Below are 18,704 nucleotides of genomic sequence, written 5' to 3'. Positions count from 1 at the left end.
TATATATATATAGGCAACTCATGAGTAGTGTAGCTTCGAAATTTGCTAACGTTTTGCTCGTAGCTCAAATTGAGAATATTGGTGCTCTATAGAAAGCTCTTCAAGAGCCCTATGACGGTTTAATTGCTCCGTTGGTTGCTGGAACCGATTTTGTTAAACAATGCCTCTAGAGGCCTGAAAATGGTCTTCAAAGCACAAACTGCGAAATCAGGGTAGTTTCATCTTTTGGGGCATTTTGGAATTTGCTGTCTCTTCTTAATTTTTTTACTTCCTATTTACAGTTTTGATTTAAAGTTTGTAATAGATGGTTCTGATTGTTCTTTATCAGGTTTAATACTAAAATGTGTCATGTCTAAGGACGTTAGTGTTTGAGTTCATTCATTAGGTTTCCTGGTTTATCTAGAGGTGAGGCTATGCTTGGCTTGTAAGCTCCTTTACTATATCAATCAATAGAATAGGTTATTGATTTTTTTGATCCTTGTACTATTGACCTTCAAGTGGTATCAGAGCAGGTTGGCTCTGAAAGCGCCTTAGATGTTGCAGTTTTGCATGATGGCAGCTAGAGAAGCATGTGGTGGTTTTAGGACTACAGTGGAGGATTTCATTGGCCTGTTGAGGTGATTTGAGGAACTAGTGTTGGAGGTGGATCAAACCCATTTTGAGCGGGGTTCAATTGTTCATGAGAGTGACGAATTAGAGCCTATAGAGGAGAACCCTCTGTATAATTAGGGGAGGGATGAGCTCGCTTTGTACCAAGGGAGGGGCTTTAACCTGCCTCTCGAGGAGTGTCAAGTGCAAGCCTTGGAAGGAAGCGATAGAGGCATCTGAGTAGATGTGACTGAATTCTTTGATTGACTATAACCAGATAGCTTCTTTGGTTGGCTTGCTAGTTTTGAGAAGTTTTCGAGTGGAAGGAGCTCTCCAAATAGAGGAACACGATGTTTCTAGCCATCCGTATGAAGGGGCACGCCCTCATATAGTGGCAATTGAAGGCAAGCTGCTTGTGGAGAGTTAAGGAGAAGATCTCAACTTGTAGGAAGATGAACTCGTGTTTGAAAGGAGAAGTTCGTCGTAGTGGATTGTGCCCAAGATCTATATCAAAGGTTTCGTCACTTTCACCAGAAGAAAAGGTTGTGCAAGAGTATAATTGAGGAGTTTTATGTTTTGATGAGTTCGTTATTTTAGATGTGGTTGCATAATGCATCACTCTGCTGAAAATGTTATGCACCTACATATGCGGTGCATCAATCACATACGCGGCAACATCTCGCGCATTGGATCACAAGTGATGCGCTCTTATATGCACTTTGTGCTCGTGCTCGTGCCTCGTGGGCAGAAAATAAGCAAACGTTTTCTTCTTAGGAGCATGGGCAAAAAATTGTATCTCCTCTCCTGAAAAGGGGGGAAAGAGTTTGGGGTAGCCCCCCCTTCAAAATCATCAATCATCATTTGAGTCTTGGCCCAACTCTATTTGTTTGGGGTCGGCTATACAAGTCCTGTCTTGCCATTCCACTTTGTCATGGGCCATACTCTCAGTCAGACCATTATATCTCTTCTCACTACTTCTGTCCATGTCCTTTTAGGCCTTCTCCTTCTGCTTGTAGAGCTTTTCACTTGAACCAAATTATCTCTCTTAACTAACGTTCTAGGTCGATGTTGTACATGGCCAGACCACCTAAGTCTACTTTCTCTCATCTTATCGCCTATTGGAGCTACCCTTTACTTCCTAGATGTACTTATCCCGAATTCTATCTTTTCTTGTCTTGCCACTCGTCCATATCAATATCCTCATCTCAGCTACAATCGTTCTATAGATATATTGTTTCTTGACCACCCAACATTCCAGCCCATAAAGCATGGCTGGTCTTGTAGCCATTCCTATAGAACTTCTGTTTGGTATTTTTGTTATGCGACAATCACATAAGACTCCAGAGGCACATCTCCACTTCTCTCCATTCTCATGGATAGGGCTGCCAATGGACCTGGACCCGACCCGGGACCCGGTGGGTATACCCTACATAGGTCTGGGTCCAAACCTTGGATCCACGGGTAGGGTTTGGGTCCTTTTTGAGGAAGGAGGTCTCTAAGCTCTCTCTCTCTCTCAGCCCAACTGCCCTGAAACCCTTGCCACCAGCCCAGCAGCCCACCACTCTAGTCTCTCTTCTATCGTTGAATAGAAGAAGGAAGAAGGTATGATTTTAACATTGAACACCCCCATCAAAATTTTAACATTTCTCACCCACTTTTCAACAATTTTTGTAGACATTAAGGGGTTTTCTTTCATTTTTTAACCCTCTATTAGATTTGTAAAAACGGCTTGTGGATCTAAACTCCGGATCAAAAAAAATCTGAAGGACAAATTTTGGCTATTTTTTTTTTTGTTAAGCACCCTAGGTTGGTCCAAATTTTTGTCTGACCCCTAGTTGGTCCAATTTTTTGTCTGTGACCTCTGGTTGTTCCTATTTTTTATAATTGTAATTATTTTCTTTCTTCCTTTTATGTATTTGTTCTTATTTTTCTTCTCATCTCCTCCCTCCATTGATACTATTAGCATCCGCTTGAGTTGTGGGATCTCTGTTTTTAACATTTTGTAATTTTGGTTTTAACCTTATATACAAAGTCAACAGTTCTAAAAAAAACAATTTCAGTTTTTTACTCTTTTCAGACTCGATCCACCTTTTTGCCCATTTTTTGCTTGATTTTGATCTATTTTTGTGGAATTAACTTTATCTTTGTTAACTGCGCTACTAGATCATAACAAAAAATTCTGGATTCTCCGAAACTCGTCACTCAAAAATTCTCACACCGGGTTTTGGGTCGGGTTAACGCACACAAAGCGGGCTAATAGGTATCGAGTCAGGTACAGGTCCGGGCGGTTGGTGAATTAACTCCAAGGGGCTAGAAATATTACTTAAATTTTTTTGATTATTCGAAACTATAGGGCTTTAAAAAGCATGAATCATTCAATATAAAACTTTAATACATAAATTCCAGCCCACAAACTTGGCATGTACAATTCTTAATAATGAAAAAATATCAACTCCAATAGGTCCCTTCACTAATCCCTTTCTGAAAATACAAATAAGTTCAATATCATCATCATCATTTTAGCCTATTCCCAATTAATTGGGGTTGGCTACATGAATCTTGGCTCTCCATTCTGCTTTATTAATGGCCATATCCCCAGTGAGGCTACAAGTCCCTAGATCTTTTCGGACTACTTCCAACCACGTTCTTTTGGACCTACCCTCTGCCCTTTTCAGTCCTTTCACTTGAACTAACTCGCACCTCCTAACAGGTGTTGTACTTGGTCGGCGTCACACATGGCCAGCCCACCTAAGTCTACTCTCTCTCATTTTATCGCCTATTGGTGCCACACGTAAATTCTCTCCATTAGATTCATTTCGAATTCTATCTCTTCTTGTCTTGCCACTCACCCCTCATGAATCTACAAATAAGTTAAATATAATATCCAAATATACAACACATTGCATGACATGTACTCGAAATTGCAAATCTTTCCAAATTACATGGTAATTTCTTCTTCAATCTTCATCCTCATCATATACCACAATGTTACATACACACCATGTACTCGATCATGATAAGCCAATGAGATTTCAATTTGCATACACACCATATCTTATTTTTCACATAGCATACTCAATTCCTTCAATTATGAATTATTCAATAATTGTAAATACATTTAATAAACATGTAAACATACATGGGGGAAGCCAGGGTCGAACCCTTTGTGCTTGGGTCACATGCGGACCTTTTGAGGACCTAATTTTGTCTTATTGTCAAGGCATGAATCATAATAATAACCCAATGAGATCAATCCAATAAGGGAAGCATATGATCACTTTTCCCCAATGAGGAGCAAAACATGAGAGAGATAGGTATCATAACAGCCCTTCAAAGATTGAGAGATATATCGATGATATGGTGAAACTACACTGTGGTTCAAGAGGGACCACATGAAATTTTCAATGTGCAATAAAGGGGTTAAGAAACTATCTTATATGCTCAAATGTGATAATATGAACCTCTGATCAGATATATAATCTCAGTAAAAATTTCAAAAAATTCTAACCAACGAAATCAAGGTGGAACTATTCTAGATCATGGAATAATCAATTTAGTCTACACATCCTATGTGTATGCACTACACTATTACTTTTAGATCCCTCAAAAACCAAGCATCCATGACAAAAGTGTGAAGAAAACTACTATAAATTGAAAATTACAACAAGCTTTAATGATGGAAGTGAAGTGGGAAATGAAATAGAAGAAGATAGATCAATTACCTTGATGATAGAATAATATGGACATGATTACAAGCATGAAAGACCACACGATGGAAATGTATATTGAATATACTCAAAGCTCAAGGTTGAAGACAACCATGTTGGGCACGTGACTCTCAAAGAGGGCTCTCTCTCTTTCTTAGCTTTGAAGTGAATACTCAAAATTAGGGTATGAAAATGATCCCATAAGTTACTTTTGTGCTATATCATAAGTGTGGATTTGATCTTGATCCTTGATGCCTTAGAATCAATAGCACATGAGAGGCATTTATCCAAGTCACTCATCCACATCTCATCACGTAAGATCAATAGATGAGATTTAACACCCTTCACTCCATTAAACCTAGGTTATAGTCATTTTACCTTAATGCCCTTGTCCCATATTTTATTTCCCATCATATCCAAATCGAGTTTACACTTATGTTCATGGTTTTTGAATTATTTGTGAGACTCACGAAAAAACAAGGGCATGTCCAAAAAGGTAACATGGGGCATCCACACATGTGAATAAATATCTTATGACACGACCAATAGGATTTCAACAATATTAAAGCTTCACATGGCTGAAGTCCATGTGGTGATGCCACATAAGATACACCCACATGCCATAAAATCATGTGGATAATAATTATTAATCAAATTAAGTCCCAAAAATCTAGGGCTTCACACATGCCAAAAAATTGGCACATGTGAACAAAATAGTCATTAAACTTAACAATATATAACACTTTAAATAACAAGATAATATGTTATAACACAATATCAAAAAAAGAACTAATGAAAAATAGGTCCCAACATAGATATGACTTCAACATGATGTCATCCACGAGTGGGGAGGTGGGCGTGCCACTTGGGATCCATGTGGCTCCCCATAGGATGTCCTTGTTTGGTATTTATGTTAAACAATTTTGAAAATCATATTTTTGATGACTTAAAAATGTCAAAAAATTCTCCAAAAATCCCAAAAATTATTTAAATGATTTCTCTATATTATTATATATTTTCTTATCAATATAAAATTAATTGGGCTAAAGGTAAATGATTTCTCTTGACTTTTAATCAGTGTTTTAAAATGCGGGATGCGGCCCTAATGCGGTGGGGGGCCGATGCGGCTCGATGCGGCCCGGATGCAGGTGCATCGCGATGATGCAGTCAATAAATAAATAAAAATTCTAAAAAATCTTAAAAAATAAGTTAATGCATAGAAAAAAATATGAAGGTGATATATGTGATAGTCGGTATTTTAGTTTAATGTTTAACTTCAAAACTATTATCTGTCGGAGATTTTGTATCTAGTTATCCACTATCCCTTGATAGAAACTAGAAACTTGAAACTAGCTTCATAAAGCATTCAACAATCAACAACCATAAGCACAAATTTGTACCATAAGCACAACCATCAACAACCATAAGTACAACCATAAGCACAAATTAGTGATATTACAAAATACAAATCAAAAGTCAAGCTCAAGAAGAGTTAATAGTTAATAACTTAATACAATCATCCATTTTGAGAGTCAATTTTGAAATTTGAACTTCATTTTTCCAAATATCAATCAGACCAGTCATCTTGAGAGTCGTCATGCGCATCATCAATATCATCCTCGACGGCCTCCATGTATTCTTCTTTATCGGTGTAGTCAGCTTCCTGCTCGACCTCTGAAGCTAATGTGCGAGTGCGACTAGACCCAGCAGCTCCTCTACTCCTTTGTGCTCTAGTATTAGGTCGATCTTCTTCATTAACCCCTGTTGCTAGCTCGACATCAAGCCATGCAAGATCCTCACCCTCAAACACACGCTCTTGTCTTGGATCCACGGTCCACTCACTTATGGAATCACCATCAGTTTCATATAATTGAATAGGGTTGAGCTTCGTGCGATTTTCATACCTCTCCTTAAGCCGCTCGTTATACCGCACATAAACCAAATCATTCAACTCTTTCTGCTCCAACCTATTTCTTTTTTTTGTATGGAGCTGTGGTAGAAATTTGAAATCAGATAAATTAGATTTTAGATTAGAAAATTGAAATTCAAGAAATAAGGATCAAGGAATAAGGAGTAAAGGACTTACATGCTCAAATGCACTCCAATTCCGCTCACAACCAGATGAGCTACATGTGAGATTCAACACTCGAATAGCGAGACGTTGTAGATTTGGTGTCTCGCTTCCATATAATGCCCAATTTAGAATATAGTTAAAAATTAAGGGTGTAAAATAAACAATGGAACTATACATAAAGTAAGAGACAAGTAAGATTATTTTTGGGCTTTTGGCCCTTACCTGGATCTGTAGTGTCCCTATTTCAAGTGGCAAAGTTTTCCAAGGCTAACTTGAACTTAATCAATTCATGGCTTTAGATCTCATCCTGGATATCTTTGTTTGGCACCAACCTCTCCAGCACATCTAAGAACCCACTATTTATTACACGATCTGACTCAATGGATGGGTGCTTGTAGTGAAGAGATCGGTTTAGAAGATAACCGGCTGAATGGAGATTCCTGTGAAGCTGGGTATCCCATCTCCTATCAATAATTTCATGCATAACCTTGCGCATATTTTCATCATCCTTTAAAACATCTTTTATTTCAGTTCTTGCCCTAGTCATTGCCTCATGTATGTAGCCCATGGCGGGCTTCGCATCAACATCAACCAGTCGAAGCACTCTCACTAAAGGGTGATCCACCTCTAATGCAATAATTATTTGACTTCAAAAAGATGTATTCAAAATAATTTTTTCAGCCTTTTTCCCATCCTTATGCTTTGACCATTTGCTTTGACTCCATTGCTCTGAAGCAAACATGGTCCTCAAAGCACTTTTTTGCTTGGCTAGGCTTCGAAGAGTGAGAAATGACGTGGCAAATCTAGTGATACTCGCTCTCAGTAATTCTCTCTTCTTTATAAAAGACCTCATCATGCTTAGGACTATCAACAAACATAACTCTTGAAATCACCCCACTAAATAAAGATGTTGTACCCATTTCCCTAAGCATAAGATTAACACAGTGAGCTGCAAAAGGTGTCCAAAACATATGCTTCCTTTTCAAAGTCAAGAAATGCCCAGCTGCAGCATAGTTGACACCATTGTCAGTGATAATTTGTACCACATTGCTCTTCCCAACAAAATCGACAATCTTATCCATCAAGCCAGTGAAGTATATACCATCATGTGACTTGTCTGATGCATCAATAGACTTAACAAAAAAAGTACCTGTTGGGCTGTTAACCAAAAAATTAACGAATGCCCTTGATTTCCCATTGGACCAACCATCACACATAATAGTGGCCCCATATTTCTCCCACCCTTTTCTCTGAGAAATTAAAATTTTATTCACATCAAATACAACACCCTTCAGCAAGGGCTCCCTAACCTCATAGTGTGAAGGAGGAATAAGTCCTGGGCCATATTGCCCAATTGCCTGGACCATACATGCAAAATTATCTAGAGTTATAGTATTAAAAGGAATACCGGCCATGTAAATCCACTTTGCGATCCACTTACATACCGACTTCCTTTGTTCTTTCTTATATTTATTGTCAATTGTGGTTTGTTTTGTTTTTTCTCTCTCCTGAACCACAATTTCGGGGCTGGGGGTGAAAAAAGAATCCATTGGCCCCTTAGAGAGAGGTGTTCTTCTCTCAACACTACCACCAATTTTTATAACCCTCTCTCTTGAGGTTGGAGTATGAGTACCCTTTTGCCTCATAGCAACTTCAGACATATCATCATCATCATCAACATCATCAAATAATTGCATATCATCAAGTAATTCCTTTTTTTTTTTTTTTTCTCTTTATCTTTTTTCAATCTATCGAAATATTCTCTAATCTCCTTTTTTATATCATCTGTAGCTTGTGGGCATGCTCTTACATTCTCAGAAATTCCGGCTAAATGCTCGTTTTGTCAAAAAATACCACCCATATAAGTATTTTCACATCCAAGTATCAAACAACCGCTAAATCAAAGATTTTGATGAAGGAAAAAAAAAAATTGGCATTAAGTTTTTTTCATCAAAATCTTTGATTTAGCGGTTGTTTGATACTTTGATGCAAAGCAAGCCACAAAAGTCGTTGGAAATCTTCGATTGGGGGGTTTAGTAACCCCTCAAACAGTTTCCCTAATTGGAACAAAAAAAAGACCATTTTGCCCCTCCTCAAGGGGCAAAATCGAAATTTTTTTTTTTGGAAACAGATGCAGGCTAGATGCGGTCTGATGTGGCCATGATGCAGGATGCGGCCATGATGCGGCCTGATGCGGCGCATATGCAGCCGCATCTGTCAAAAGCGCATATGCGCCCGAACGGGATATGGATGCGAGCGCATCCCGCTTGATGCGGTCGCATTTTAAAACACTGCTTTTAACATTAGTAATCTCTTCCATTGGGTTAGTCTCAAATGACGTTCCACCGTTATCTCAAGCCGACCCAATGGATCTATGCTCCACGGTCTATGATAGGGACACATAATTAATCACATCAAAGTCGCTGAGCCAGAGTTTCCTGTAATCGAGTTTCACAACGGATTGTTGGTGCTATAGTTGTTGGAAACGTCTGTGACTTCGAATCATTTCTAGAATCCGAAACGTCCGTACGATTTTGAGAAAAATGATTCTCACTATTTTGGAATCACGATTCAAAAAATTAGGATTCGTGTTTCCTATTTGCAAGAATCGATGTCCCTTCATGTTGGAATCGCATTTTATACCTATATGGAATCACACATGACCTCACTTGTTTTTGTGGTTGCTGGAATCATGATTCCTCAAAATATGGAATTGTGATTCCTAAAATTCTAGAATCGTTGCCCCCATCAACTTGGGATCAACATTCTCACCATTCAAGAATCGTGATTCTTCCCATATTGGAATTGAGATTCTCCTCTTACTGGAATTGTGAACCAATTCCGTCCGGTACATGAGAGAAGTATTTAGAAAATATATATAAATTTGCCCATTACTACAAGATCGAATTTTGGTCTGTATATACTTAGTCCAAGACTCCAAGTACTAATGTCAACCTTTATGATATATTTGTGGACAATCCCATACAATGGACTCGGTCTATCGATAACCGTATTTTGCCTACAAGGTTTGGAGCTAGTCTACGACCTACAATTTGTGAGAAGAAGAGCAAGCTCCGTTTATCTCTTTTCCTTGAATTATAAAATAAGTCCATGACAGAGTATTTTTTCTTTGTTAAATGTAATTTTGAGTCTTTTGACATTTGAAAATTGAGTTATTCAATTCTTAGTCAATTTCTCAGATATTTAATGATTAATTTAACCTAAAACCTACACAGGGCACTTCGCTCATATCCTTATTATCTTCTTATTTTACTTAAAGAAAAGCATATTTATCCTCTTATTCAAATTGATGAAATGACGGTTCCGATCATATATTAAACATTATTACATTTGTAGTTTAGTACCCAACCATTTACCAAACATTATTAAATTTGAAGTAACATATTTTTTTAGTATTATTTATTTTTGGTAAGAGTTCTTAAAAAGTAAAATGAAATGAAGGATGGAAATTAGTAAATAAGAAAATAAAAAATTTAACATATTACTTATATTTTAAATTTTTATTTTATTGCTGTATGCAACAACTTCAAATTCTCTCACGCTCTCATACATGTCGCGCTCACTCATGATTGAGCACACATTGAAGGGTTTCTGCTCTCTCTATGCTCACATATTACTCATATTTTAAATTTTGATTTTTTTGCCGTGTGCAACAACGTCAAATTCTCTCATGCTCTCATAAATGTCGCGCTCACTCATGATTGAGCACACATCGAAGGGTTTAAGCGCACGTTGCTTCCTGACAACATGGATTTGCAATTCCTTAATACTTTGAATCAATGTTTAGTATAACTAGAATCGCATAGTTGTGTAGCAAGGAATCACGATGTCTGCGATATTGAAACTTGATTCCAAACAACATAGATTCGCAATTCCAAAAATTTTGGAATCAACGTTTCCTACAAGCAGAATCTCATTCTTGTGTAGCTAAGAATCATAAAGTCCTTGATATGGAATCTTGATTCCGGCAATCTAGGAATCAAGATTCCTAAACTAGGTGGAATCGTGTTCCGTAAAAAATGGAAACATGGTTCCTTTCTTTTACAATCGACTTTCGCCTGGGGAAACGCCGAATTGAGATTCCGAAACGGAATTGCTACCCACATAGGCGATTCGGGTAACTATAGCTGGTGCACCCCTGTTGGACATGTTCCTACTCAAGTACAAGAGTCCTCTCAAAGCACATGTGCATTTGCTCTTCTAAGCCGGATAATACCATAGAAGAGTGGCTTCCCATGCGGTTGGAAGTGCATATGCCATGAAACGGTCTCTTGTCAGGATACTGGCTCATGTCCCATAAGCCATGACCATTCCATACGGGGCAATATTAAATAAATACTGGGGTTCTATTGTACTCGATTGGATTCTTCAAGCCTTGGCCTATCACAGTAATACTATGAGGCATCCTAATCAATATTGTCCTGACTTGGACGTGACCCTCTCACCTCCCCGAGAGATTACTCTCTCAAAACCCAAACTCTCAATGCCTCATAACACGGGGTATGTGAATCTGGGCCCCAGGTCGTTAAGAACCCAGATTCTCTCTCTCACTTACTCCCACTAAGCGAGGTATTCCTAGTATTACAGCCGTGAAAGGTCATAAAGCCAACATGGGCCTTGGGTCCAAACTGTTCTCTCGAGTACGGGTACGGATATGCTTATTTTGGAGCCGTCGGGTATAGGTTCAGGTCCGGGTACACATGGTATTATTTTGGGTCTGGGTCCGGGTCCAACGGGACCCGACCCATACCCAACCCATTGCCAGCCGTACTCATCGATTATCAACCAAAAATATTGAAAATAATATCTTTTAAGTACTTTTTGGCTATCAATCGTAACTAATTCTTCGTTTCCACCCTTATTATTACTAAACTTGTATTCCATATATTTTGTCTTAGTCTCACTAATTTTAACTCCAAACTCCTTTGTGTTGACATGGTGTGTAGTCTCATCAATCAAAGCTATCTCATCCGCAAAGGGCATACATTACGATACTTCATCCTGTAGATGCTTAATTAACTCATCTATAACTACAGCAAGGAGATATGGGCTCAACACTTACCCATGATGTAGGCCTACTGTCATTAAAAATCTAATGAAGGGATTGCCATTACCTAACAGATGCGTCTTATGCGTTGTAGAGGAAGAGACGAATGTTCACCGCTTCATCCACTATAAGACATCAAGAACCCTTTGGGGAGACCTCCAGCTGTGTGGTTGGTTGTGGGAGAAGATCTCCAGCTGTTTGGTTAGTTGTGGTCAAATCCTTGGTCACTTTTTGAGAGAAAAACTCCACCACTTTCCAACTGTTCTCCCCTCAGACTTTCACCACAATTGGTAAAATCTATTGAATCTTAGGATTACCTGCATCTATTAGTAGCCATGGCCCCTATGGCATTGGAGGCATTTTCGGAGAAAAGGGTGACATTACCCCTGTTCCCCTTCTCCCGTTTCATTGGTCACACCAACTCCAACACTGTGGAGGCAGTAGCCCTTCTCAAAGGTTTACACAACTTCAATCCTATTTGGGGTCTCATTTTGATGATAAAAGAGGACTCCAAGAACATTATAGCCTAGGCCTCCATATCTTCCCCATGTTGTTGCCGATTGGATCACATTTTTGACGAAATCTTCCACCTATGTAGGGATATGCACGTTGTCTGGCGACATACTTGCGAAGCCAAAGCCATAGGTAATGCCTTTACCAAGGCAGGCGTCACACAACAGAATTCTCAGGGGTCTTTTGGGCACCTTTTCGAGAACTAGAGCCCCGCCTTTTGTTTATCCTTTGTTGGAATTGTCTATATTTTGGATGTATACAATTTTGTGGGCCCAATAAGGGGTTTTCGCTACGGAGCACCGCCTTTGTGGCTGCTCAATCTCTTGTTATACTCTTTACTTGATACAATAGTTGACACTTTCAAAAAGAATAATACATGGAAAAAGGAGCATTAGTGACAATGATATGGTGGTCAAGGAAAAGAGAAAGGTCTCATGTGACTCATGGGATGGGGTTTGTTGTATATGTAGATGAACCATATCACCGACACGTGTACATGTCTATATTGGAGAGAGGGGGGGGGGGGGGGGTGTCATGCCCTCCACAACTCCTGAGTTCACTTGCGGGGTTCATGTATGATCGCAACTTCTCGCTGGTTAGTTTGTTGACATCCCTTAGTGATTATGATATATTTTTTGGGTTATTTTTAAGAGATCGTAGGTGTGTTCTCTTTCTTAATGGAGTGCGACATATATGTATTATTTCCACTCAGTTTTGGTCCTAGTGGTTAAAATAAATAGGAGGAGGAGCATTAATGATAATGATATGTTAGCCAAAGAAAATAGAAAGGACACTCCATTTCATAATTTAAAGTCATCATCATCATCATTTTAACCTTTTCCCAATTAATTGGGGTCAGCTCTATGTCTCCATTCTGCTCTATTAAAGGCCATATCCTCAGTGAAGCCAGAAGTCCCCATATTTAAAGTACCACCCCAAAATTATTCTTGTTTTACTAATATATTTTTTTTAAGAATATTTGTCTTTCATAGTGCCTAAAAAGACGCTGACTAATTGGAAATCGTTGATCCTGATTAGGGTCGCTGGACCGAGATAATTCTTGGTCGGAATCGGTGATTCGTAAGATTTATTAAAACATACGATTTATCTCCTAGAGCTAAAACTAACCAATTGATTAGCTCTTACCGCTTTTTACAAGGTGGTTCAGGGTTTGAACCCCGTGAAGTCTACTTTCTTCTTTTCTCCTTTGACATTAACCCCTGTAATTTGTCTTTTTCCCTATGACAATGACCCCATACTCCCCTCCCCCCCCCCAATTGTAACTAAAAACACTTGTTTTTTTCTAAACTATAAAAAGGGTGTGATGCTGGATTTTGAACTTCCAGTTCTCATGTATCTTCAAAGCCCTCTAGCCAACTCCTCTAGCCAATGCGGGTCTGGCTCGGAGGGTAGGCAATCCACCGCACCTTATCATTTTTTAAAATATTGATTTTATTTTTCATTTGGTAGACACGTGCACACGTAGAAAAATTCTTTTAGAAGCTCTAAACTTTAGTACTTTTTTCCTCTTATGTTATTATGTTCATCATGGGAATGTTTTTTGTTACTCTTCTTTTCCTTACAGCCTTTCTGGAGAGTTGTGAATGAGCATGGTGGCAATAAAGGGAGGGGTGTTGTTGGTGAGAATCTACCTCCCATTTTAATTTGGTTGCCCCATGGTTTTTCTATTTGCACTTTATCCAATTCAAACTGCTGTGTATATACTGGCTAGCACAATTCCACCTATGTACATGGGTGTTGATAAAACTTATTGGTTAAGTAGGAATCTGCTTTGTCTATCGAGAACCCTATGCACTGTTTTCTTCTTGCTGCATAACCCTCTCAACAAACAATTGTTGCAGTTTGTATTGATTGTAGCAATAACTCACTGCTGTTTCAATCAGGTGTACTGGAAGCAAATTTTATCAAACCTGCTCATGATAAGCAGGACTTTGAGAGGACCTCTGTGCTACAAAAACTCGAAACTCGCTTGAAGCAGATGACAATTGAATATTGGTATATTTCTAGGGCTCCTATCTCCAATGGATCTCGTGTGCATAATATGGGAACATGTTGCTTCTGTATCCTAATTGTTAGTACTATACAAATATTTACTGCAAAAATTTGCCACAGAGAAAACATGTCTTTTTAAAATAGTCACATCACTTGTCAATGTGCTTTCCATCCTTGGTTGTTTCCTGTTGACAAGGGAACATGGTTATATTAACCTTGAGTTCTTTTTCTTGATTAGACTACCTATGGTTGACCAAGCAAGAGGCATTGTCTTGGGCAGCCTCTATTTTTCTTCTCTTTAAATCAGAGATGTTGATCTCTCTTATTTCCATGTGTTGCCAGTCCCAGTTGTGCTCTCTTTGATCCGGAATTCTTATAATGTGCACCTGTTTGCTTTTGTAGTTTCATCTTTGTGTATGCTTGAATTATCTCTTCGGTTTTGCATACTGAATTTTGCTTTACTACATACAATGGATTGGTTTTTGTTTTCTGTCAACCTGATCTAAAGTCTTTGTGTTTCATAGCCACTTGATGGATTTAGAAAATTATAAGGAGCTCAAAAACAAGCCCACACACACTACTTCTTAATGCTGATTTTGGTCGATATAGTTGATAGATCTTAATGAAATTATCAATCATATAAAGGAAAAAGAAATAAATTCCATAGGATATGATCTCTAGATGTAAATATGTTATAGCTCCAACGTCAAATAAAGATTGTTATAAGTGTATGATAGATCAGAAGCTGCTGCAAGTCCTAGTAACTGCAGGATTCCAATGTGCACTAACTTTTTAGCCTCCTGTTTTCATATAGTAGTTGTAATTATGGAGTTGTTCTAATCTCTTGAAACTTAACTCATGTACTGCCTCCTGTAATTGTAGTTTGCTGCATTGTGGGTGCTTCTAGTGGCCTTCGCTACCCATTATGGGCCTTCGCTACCCATTATGGAGTACGCTTTGCAGGACTAGTGCATGTTAATGAGATATATGAATTATTTTACATTTTTTAATAACAGTATATGTTTGGGGTATATTTGGTGGTTCTTTAATCATATGCATGGTCACCCGAATCTCTCACCATAGGTTGAGATTCTGATTCGGAACCTCGATTCAGCGATTCTGACAAGGAATCTTCATGCGACCTATTTTCGTGAAGTTTAGATTCTTGATTCTTTATGTTAGGAATCTTGATGCCCACACTTATAGAATCTTCTTTCAAATAGTTACTGATTCTCGATTCCGTAATTGGTGAATACTGACTCTACACTTGTTGAAACTGATTTGCGCATATGACGATGCTCGATTTGATTGTTTTTTAATCCAGATTCCTGAACAATAAGTACTGCATTTCATAGATGCAATAAACGACGAACTAATTAAACATCGAGTGTTGTTTCCACCCCCATAGAACCTTGATCTATTTTTCTTGGAATCATAGTATCACAAAATGAAATACTAATATTCTAGGCGCAGAAATATGTGACTTACAAATTGGCTGAAATATTTATGGATTTTGATTTTATTTATTTGGAAACTATAACTGGAGATGATTGTCTTCCATAGTTTATTTGCACTCTGAACAACAATATGATTAATGCATTGTCGAAGTTTTGGTTCCATAAATCAACATTCAAATGCAAAAGCCCATAGTATCTCCATCTTCTGCCGGGAAACAAGCCAGCCTTCACCTGGACCGAGCCCTAGATTGTCTCCACTTGTCACACAGAAGTTCCTTGCTATAGCCTGAAGGGGTGGAGAAAGGAAGAAACTATAGCACGCGCCCCCCTCCCCTCCCAGGGCCCTCCTCTCTCTGGGCAAAACTCCCATTAGTGTGTAATGAAAGTCGTGTATCGAACATATTGTATTTGTAGCAACTGTTATGGGCTCATGCCCATTAAAACCTATGTAACAGCTGTAACTTCTATGCATAATGGGCCTCATGAAGTGGCTGTTATGGTGTTATGGGCTCATGTAGATTAAAACCTGCAACTCCTATGAATAATGGAGCTCATGCCCATTAGAACCTGTTGTAACAGCTATTGTAGCTCCAGCTGTAATGGTTAGAATTCTTTTGCATGTTAACCTACCCATAGTGTAACCCCTATAGGAATATGTGTATATATAGGGTGCAATGCCCTAGGATTTGTAGATTGGGAAACACATATATTTACTTGTACTAGAATATTACTCTCTCTCTCTCTCTCTCTCTCTCTCTCTCTCTCTCTCTCTCTCTCAATCTTAACATGGTATCAAAGCATGTCTTGAAACCCTAGGGCTAGGATATCCATGACTTACAGCAGCCCTAGAGTCATGAACTTTCTTGCTTTCTTGGGCTTGAAGTTATGGTGTATCAGCAACCTCATATTCCAAGTAAGATTATCTCATTTTCCTTTGCTAAAAGTCGTTTTTGTCCTAAACGTTTTCCATCTCCAGCACAAAAAAAATCCTAGTCACTAACTTATCCCACACAAAAAGGAAGCCTTTCTGCCGAAAAGGAAAAACTCAAATGCTGCCATTGTGGTAAGAGGAGACGCACTCAAGATCACTGTTAGAACTTGCATCCACCCTTCAGATTGAAACCAAGGAGTGCAAGTGCCCATACTGTATCAAGGGAGGAGAAGGAAATCTTAGCCACACAACACAATGAATCCGATCCAAGAGATCAGTTATCAAAGATTTACAAACACTAGTAGAGCAACTAGGTACATATGCAACTGCAAACCATGCCTCGAACTCCACGTTTTCTACACCCTGGATCATTGATTCAGGGGCCACTCACCATATGACTAGTAAGAAAATCGGTTTCTTGTCTTTTTTTTCCTACTTCTAGTGAAGTTAGACTTGCTGATGGATCCATGACCAATGCCTCTGGGAGTGATACATATAAACTTTCATCATCCTTTTCCTTACCCTCTATAGTACATGTTCCTTGTTTTCCTTCCAATCTGTTTTCTATTAGGAACCTGACAAAACAACTAAATTACAGTGTCACATTTTACCCCACATTGTGTTTTTCAGGACCTGAAAGGGAGGAAGACGATTGGTGGTGGTCGTGAAGACAATCGGTTGTACTTGTTTAACATGGGATGCACTTCTACTGCTATTAGCACGGAGTCTTGTAGTCGTGAGAAAGTCCTCTTGTGGCACACCAGCTTAGGCCACATGTCTCGGAAATCCTTAAAGTTGTTGTTCCAAATAAGTTTGTTTCTTTGAATGTGCCTTAGTTATAATGTGAGACTTGTCAATTGTCTAAACATTGTAGGAACCTCTTTTTCTACTAGTGAAAATAAAAGTTCTAAGCCCTTCCATCTTGTTCATTATGATGTTTGGGCACCTGCTCCTATCCCTTCTGTGTTTGGATATCGGTATTTTATCTCATTCATCGAGGATTACTCTTGTTATACCTAGATCTGTCTTATGAAAAGTAGAGATGAAGTACCTTGAATGGTAAAAATATTTCATAAAATGGTTCAGACCCAATTTGAGACCCAAATAAAGATTTTCCGTTTTGATATTGCATGAGAGTATCTAAACCACGGATTAAAGACTTATTTTGAGGAACATGGTATAGAAACTCAAGCATCATGTTCATATACACCACAATAGAAGGGTGCGGTAGAACGGAAAAATAGAGACTTGTTAGAAGTGGTGAGAGGCATCTTAATAGGAATGAAGGTTCCTAAGACATATTGAGATAAAGCAGTTCTTACTGCTCCCTAAATGATCGATAGACTGCCTACACCTATTCTTGATGGTTCTTATCTTTTCAAACATCTTCACCATACACTTCCTTTGTTTTCTCTTCCACCAAAACGCTTTGGTTGTGTTTGCTTTGTGTATACACTGGGGCTGGTTAAGAATAAATTAGGCCCTCAATCTACCATATGCGTGTTCCTAGGATACTCGAACTCTTAGAAAGGATACAAATTATTGGGCGGAAACTAAAGAAAATCTGTTTCAAAGGATGTTACCTTCTTTGGGAATATAGCCTATTCTTCTTCCCAAAGAGATTCGATATGCACTATGCCACCTGACAATCCTATTCCTCTTCCAATGGTCACAAATAGTTTCAGTATCCAAACAAGGAATAGGTGCAATCCACTAAGAAATAGCTGAAAGTTTACACCCGGAAAAAAGACAAGGGAAAGTATGATGTAAATGATCCACCAACTTGTTGACTCGTCATGTACTTCTTCTCCTCTTACCCTTATACTTCCTAAATTCAATTTAACTAATTTCCATGAGAAAAGAAAAAAGGAATCGATCAGCAAGTTTGTTTCGTATGCTTCACTTTCTCACCTTCTTTTCGTGCCTACCTTTTCTCTACTTCCTCTGTTTCTATTCTCACCAAAGTTGCAGATGCATTGGCTCATTCACAGTGGAAAGCAGCCATGATTGAGGGAAATGATTGCCTTAGAGCAGCAGTGAGCTAGGGATATAATTGATTGGACGTAAAGACAACATGTGGTAGAATGCATGTGGTTGTATACCTTGAAGCATAAACCAGATAGTTTGATTGAGAGATACAAAGCTCGTCTGGTGGCTAAGGGTTTTACATAGTTATATGGGGTTGATTATAAGGAAATTTTTGCTTCTATGCAAAGTTGAAATCACTACTAGTACTGTTAACTATTGCAGCAAATAGGAATGACCACTCCACCAACTAGACATGAGGAATGTTTTTCTCCATGGAGATCTGCAAGGGATATAATTGATTGGCCGTAAAGACAACATGTGGTAG

At 38.6% G+C, this 18,704-nt stretch overlaps 1 protein-coding gene across 22 annotated transcripts in view; it reads left to right on the top strand.

Moving 5' to 3' along the window:
• Positions 1-18,704, top strand: part of LOC18430839 (protein MICRORCHIDIA 6) — a 90,131-nt gene that overhangs the window by 67,429 nt on the left and 3,998 nt on the right. For all 22 annotated transcript variants that reach the window (XM_088862193.1, XM_020665165.2, XM_088862203.1 and 19 more), the window contains 2 exons: positions 13,536-13,590; positions 13,855-13,966. In XM_088862193.1, coding sequence (XP_088718319.1) covers positions 13,536-13,590; positions 13,855-13,966 — 167 coding nt within the window. The remainder of the gene's footprint in view (positions 1-13,535; positions 13,591-13,854; positions 13,967-18,704) is intronic.

This window comes from Amborella trichopoda, chromosome 3, assembly GCF_054954075.1.
Source record: "Amborella trichopoda isolate Santa Cruz 75 chromosome 3, AtrichopodaSantaCruz75HAP2 v2.0, whole genome shotgun sequence".
Lineage (NCBI taxonomy): Eukaryota > Viridiplantae > Streptophyta > Magnoliopsida > Amborellales > Amborellaceae > Amborella > Amborella trichopoda.
The sequence above is the reverse complement of the archived record's forward strand: the minus strand, read 5'-3'. Positions and strand labels throughout refer to the sequence as shown.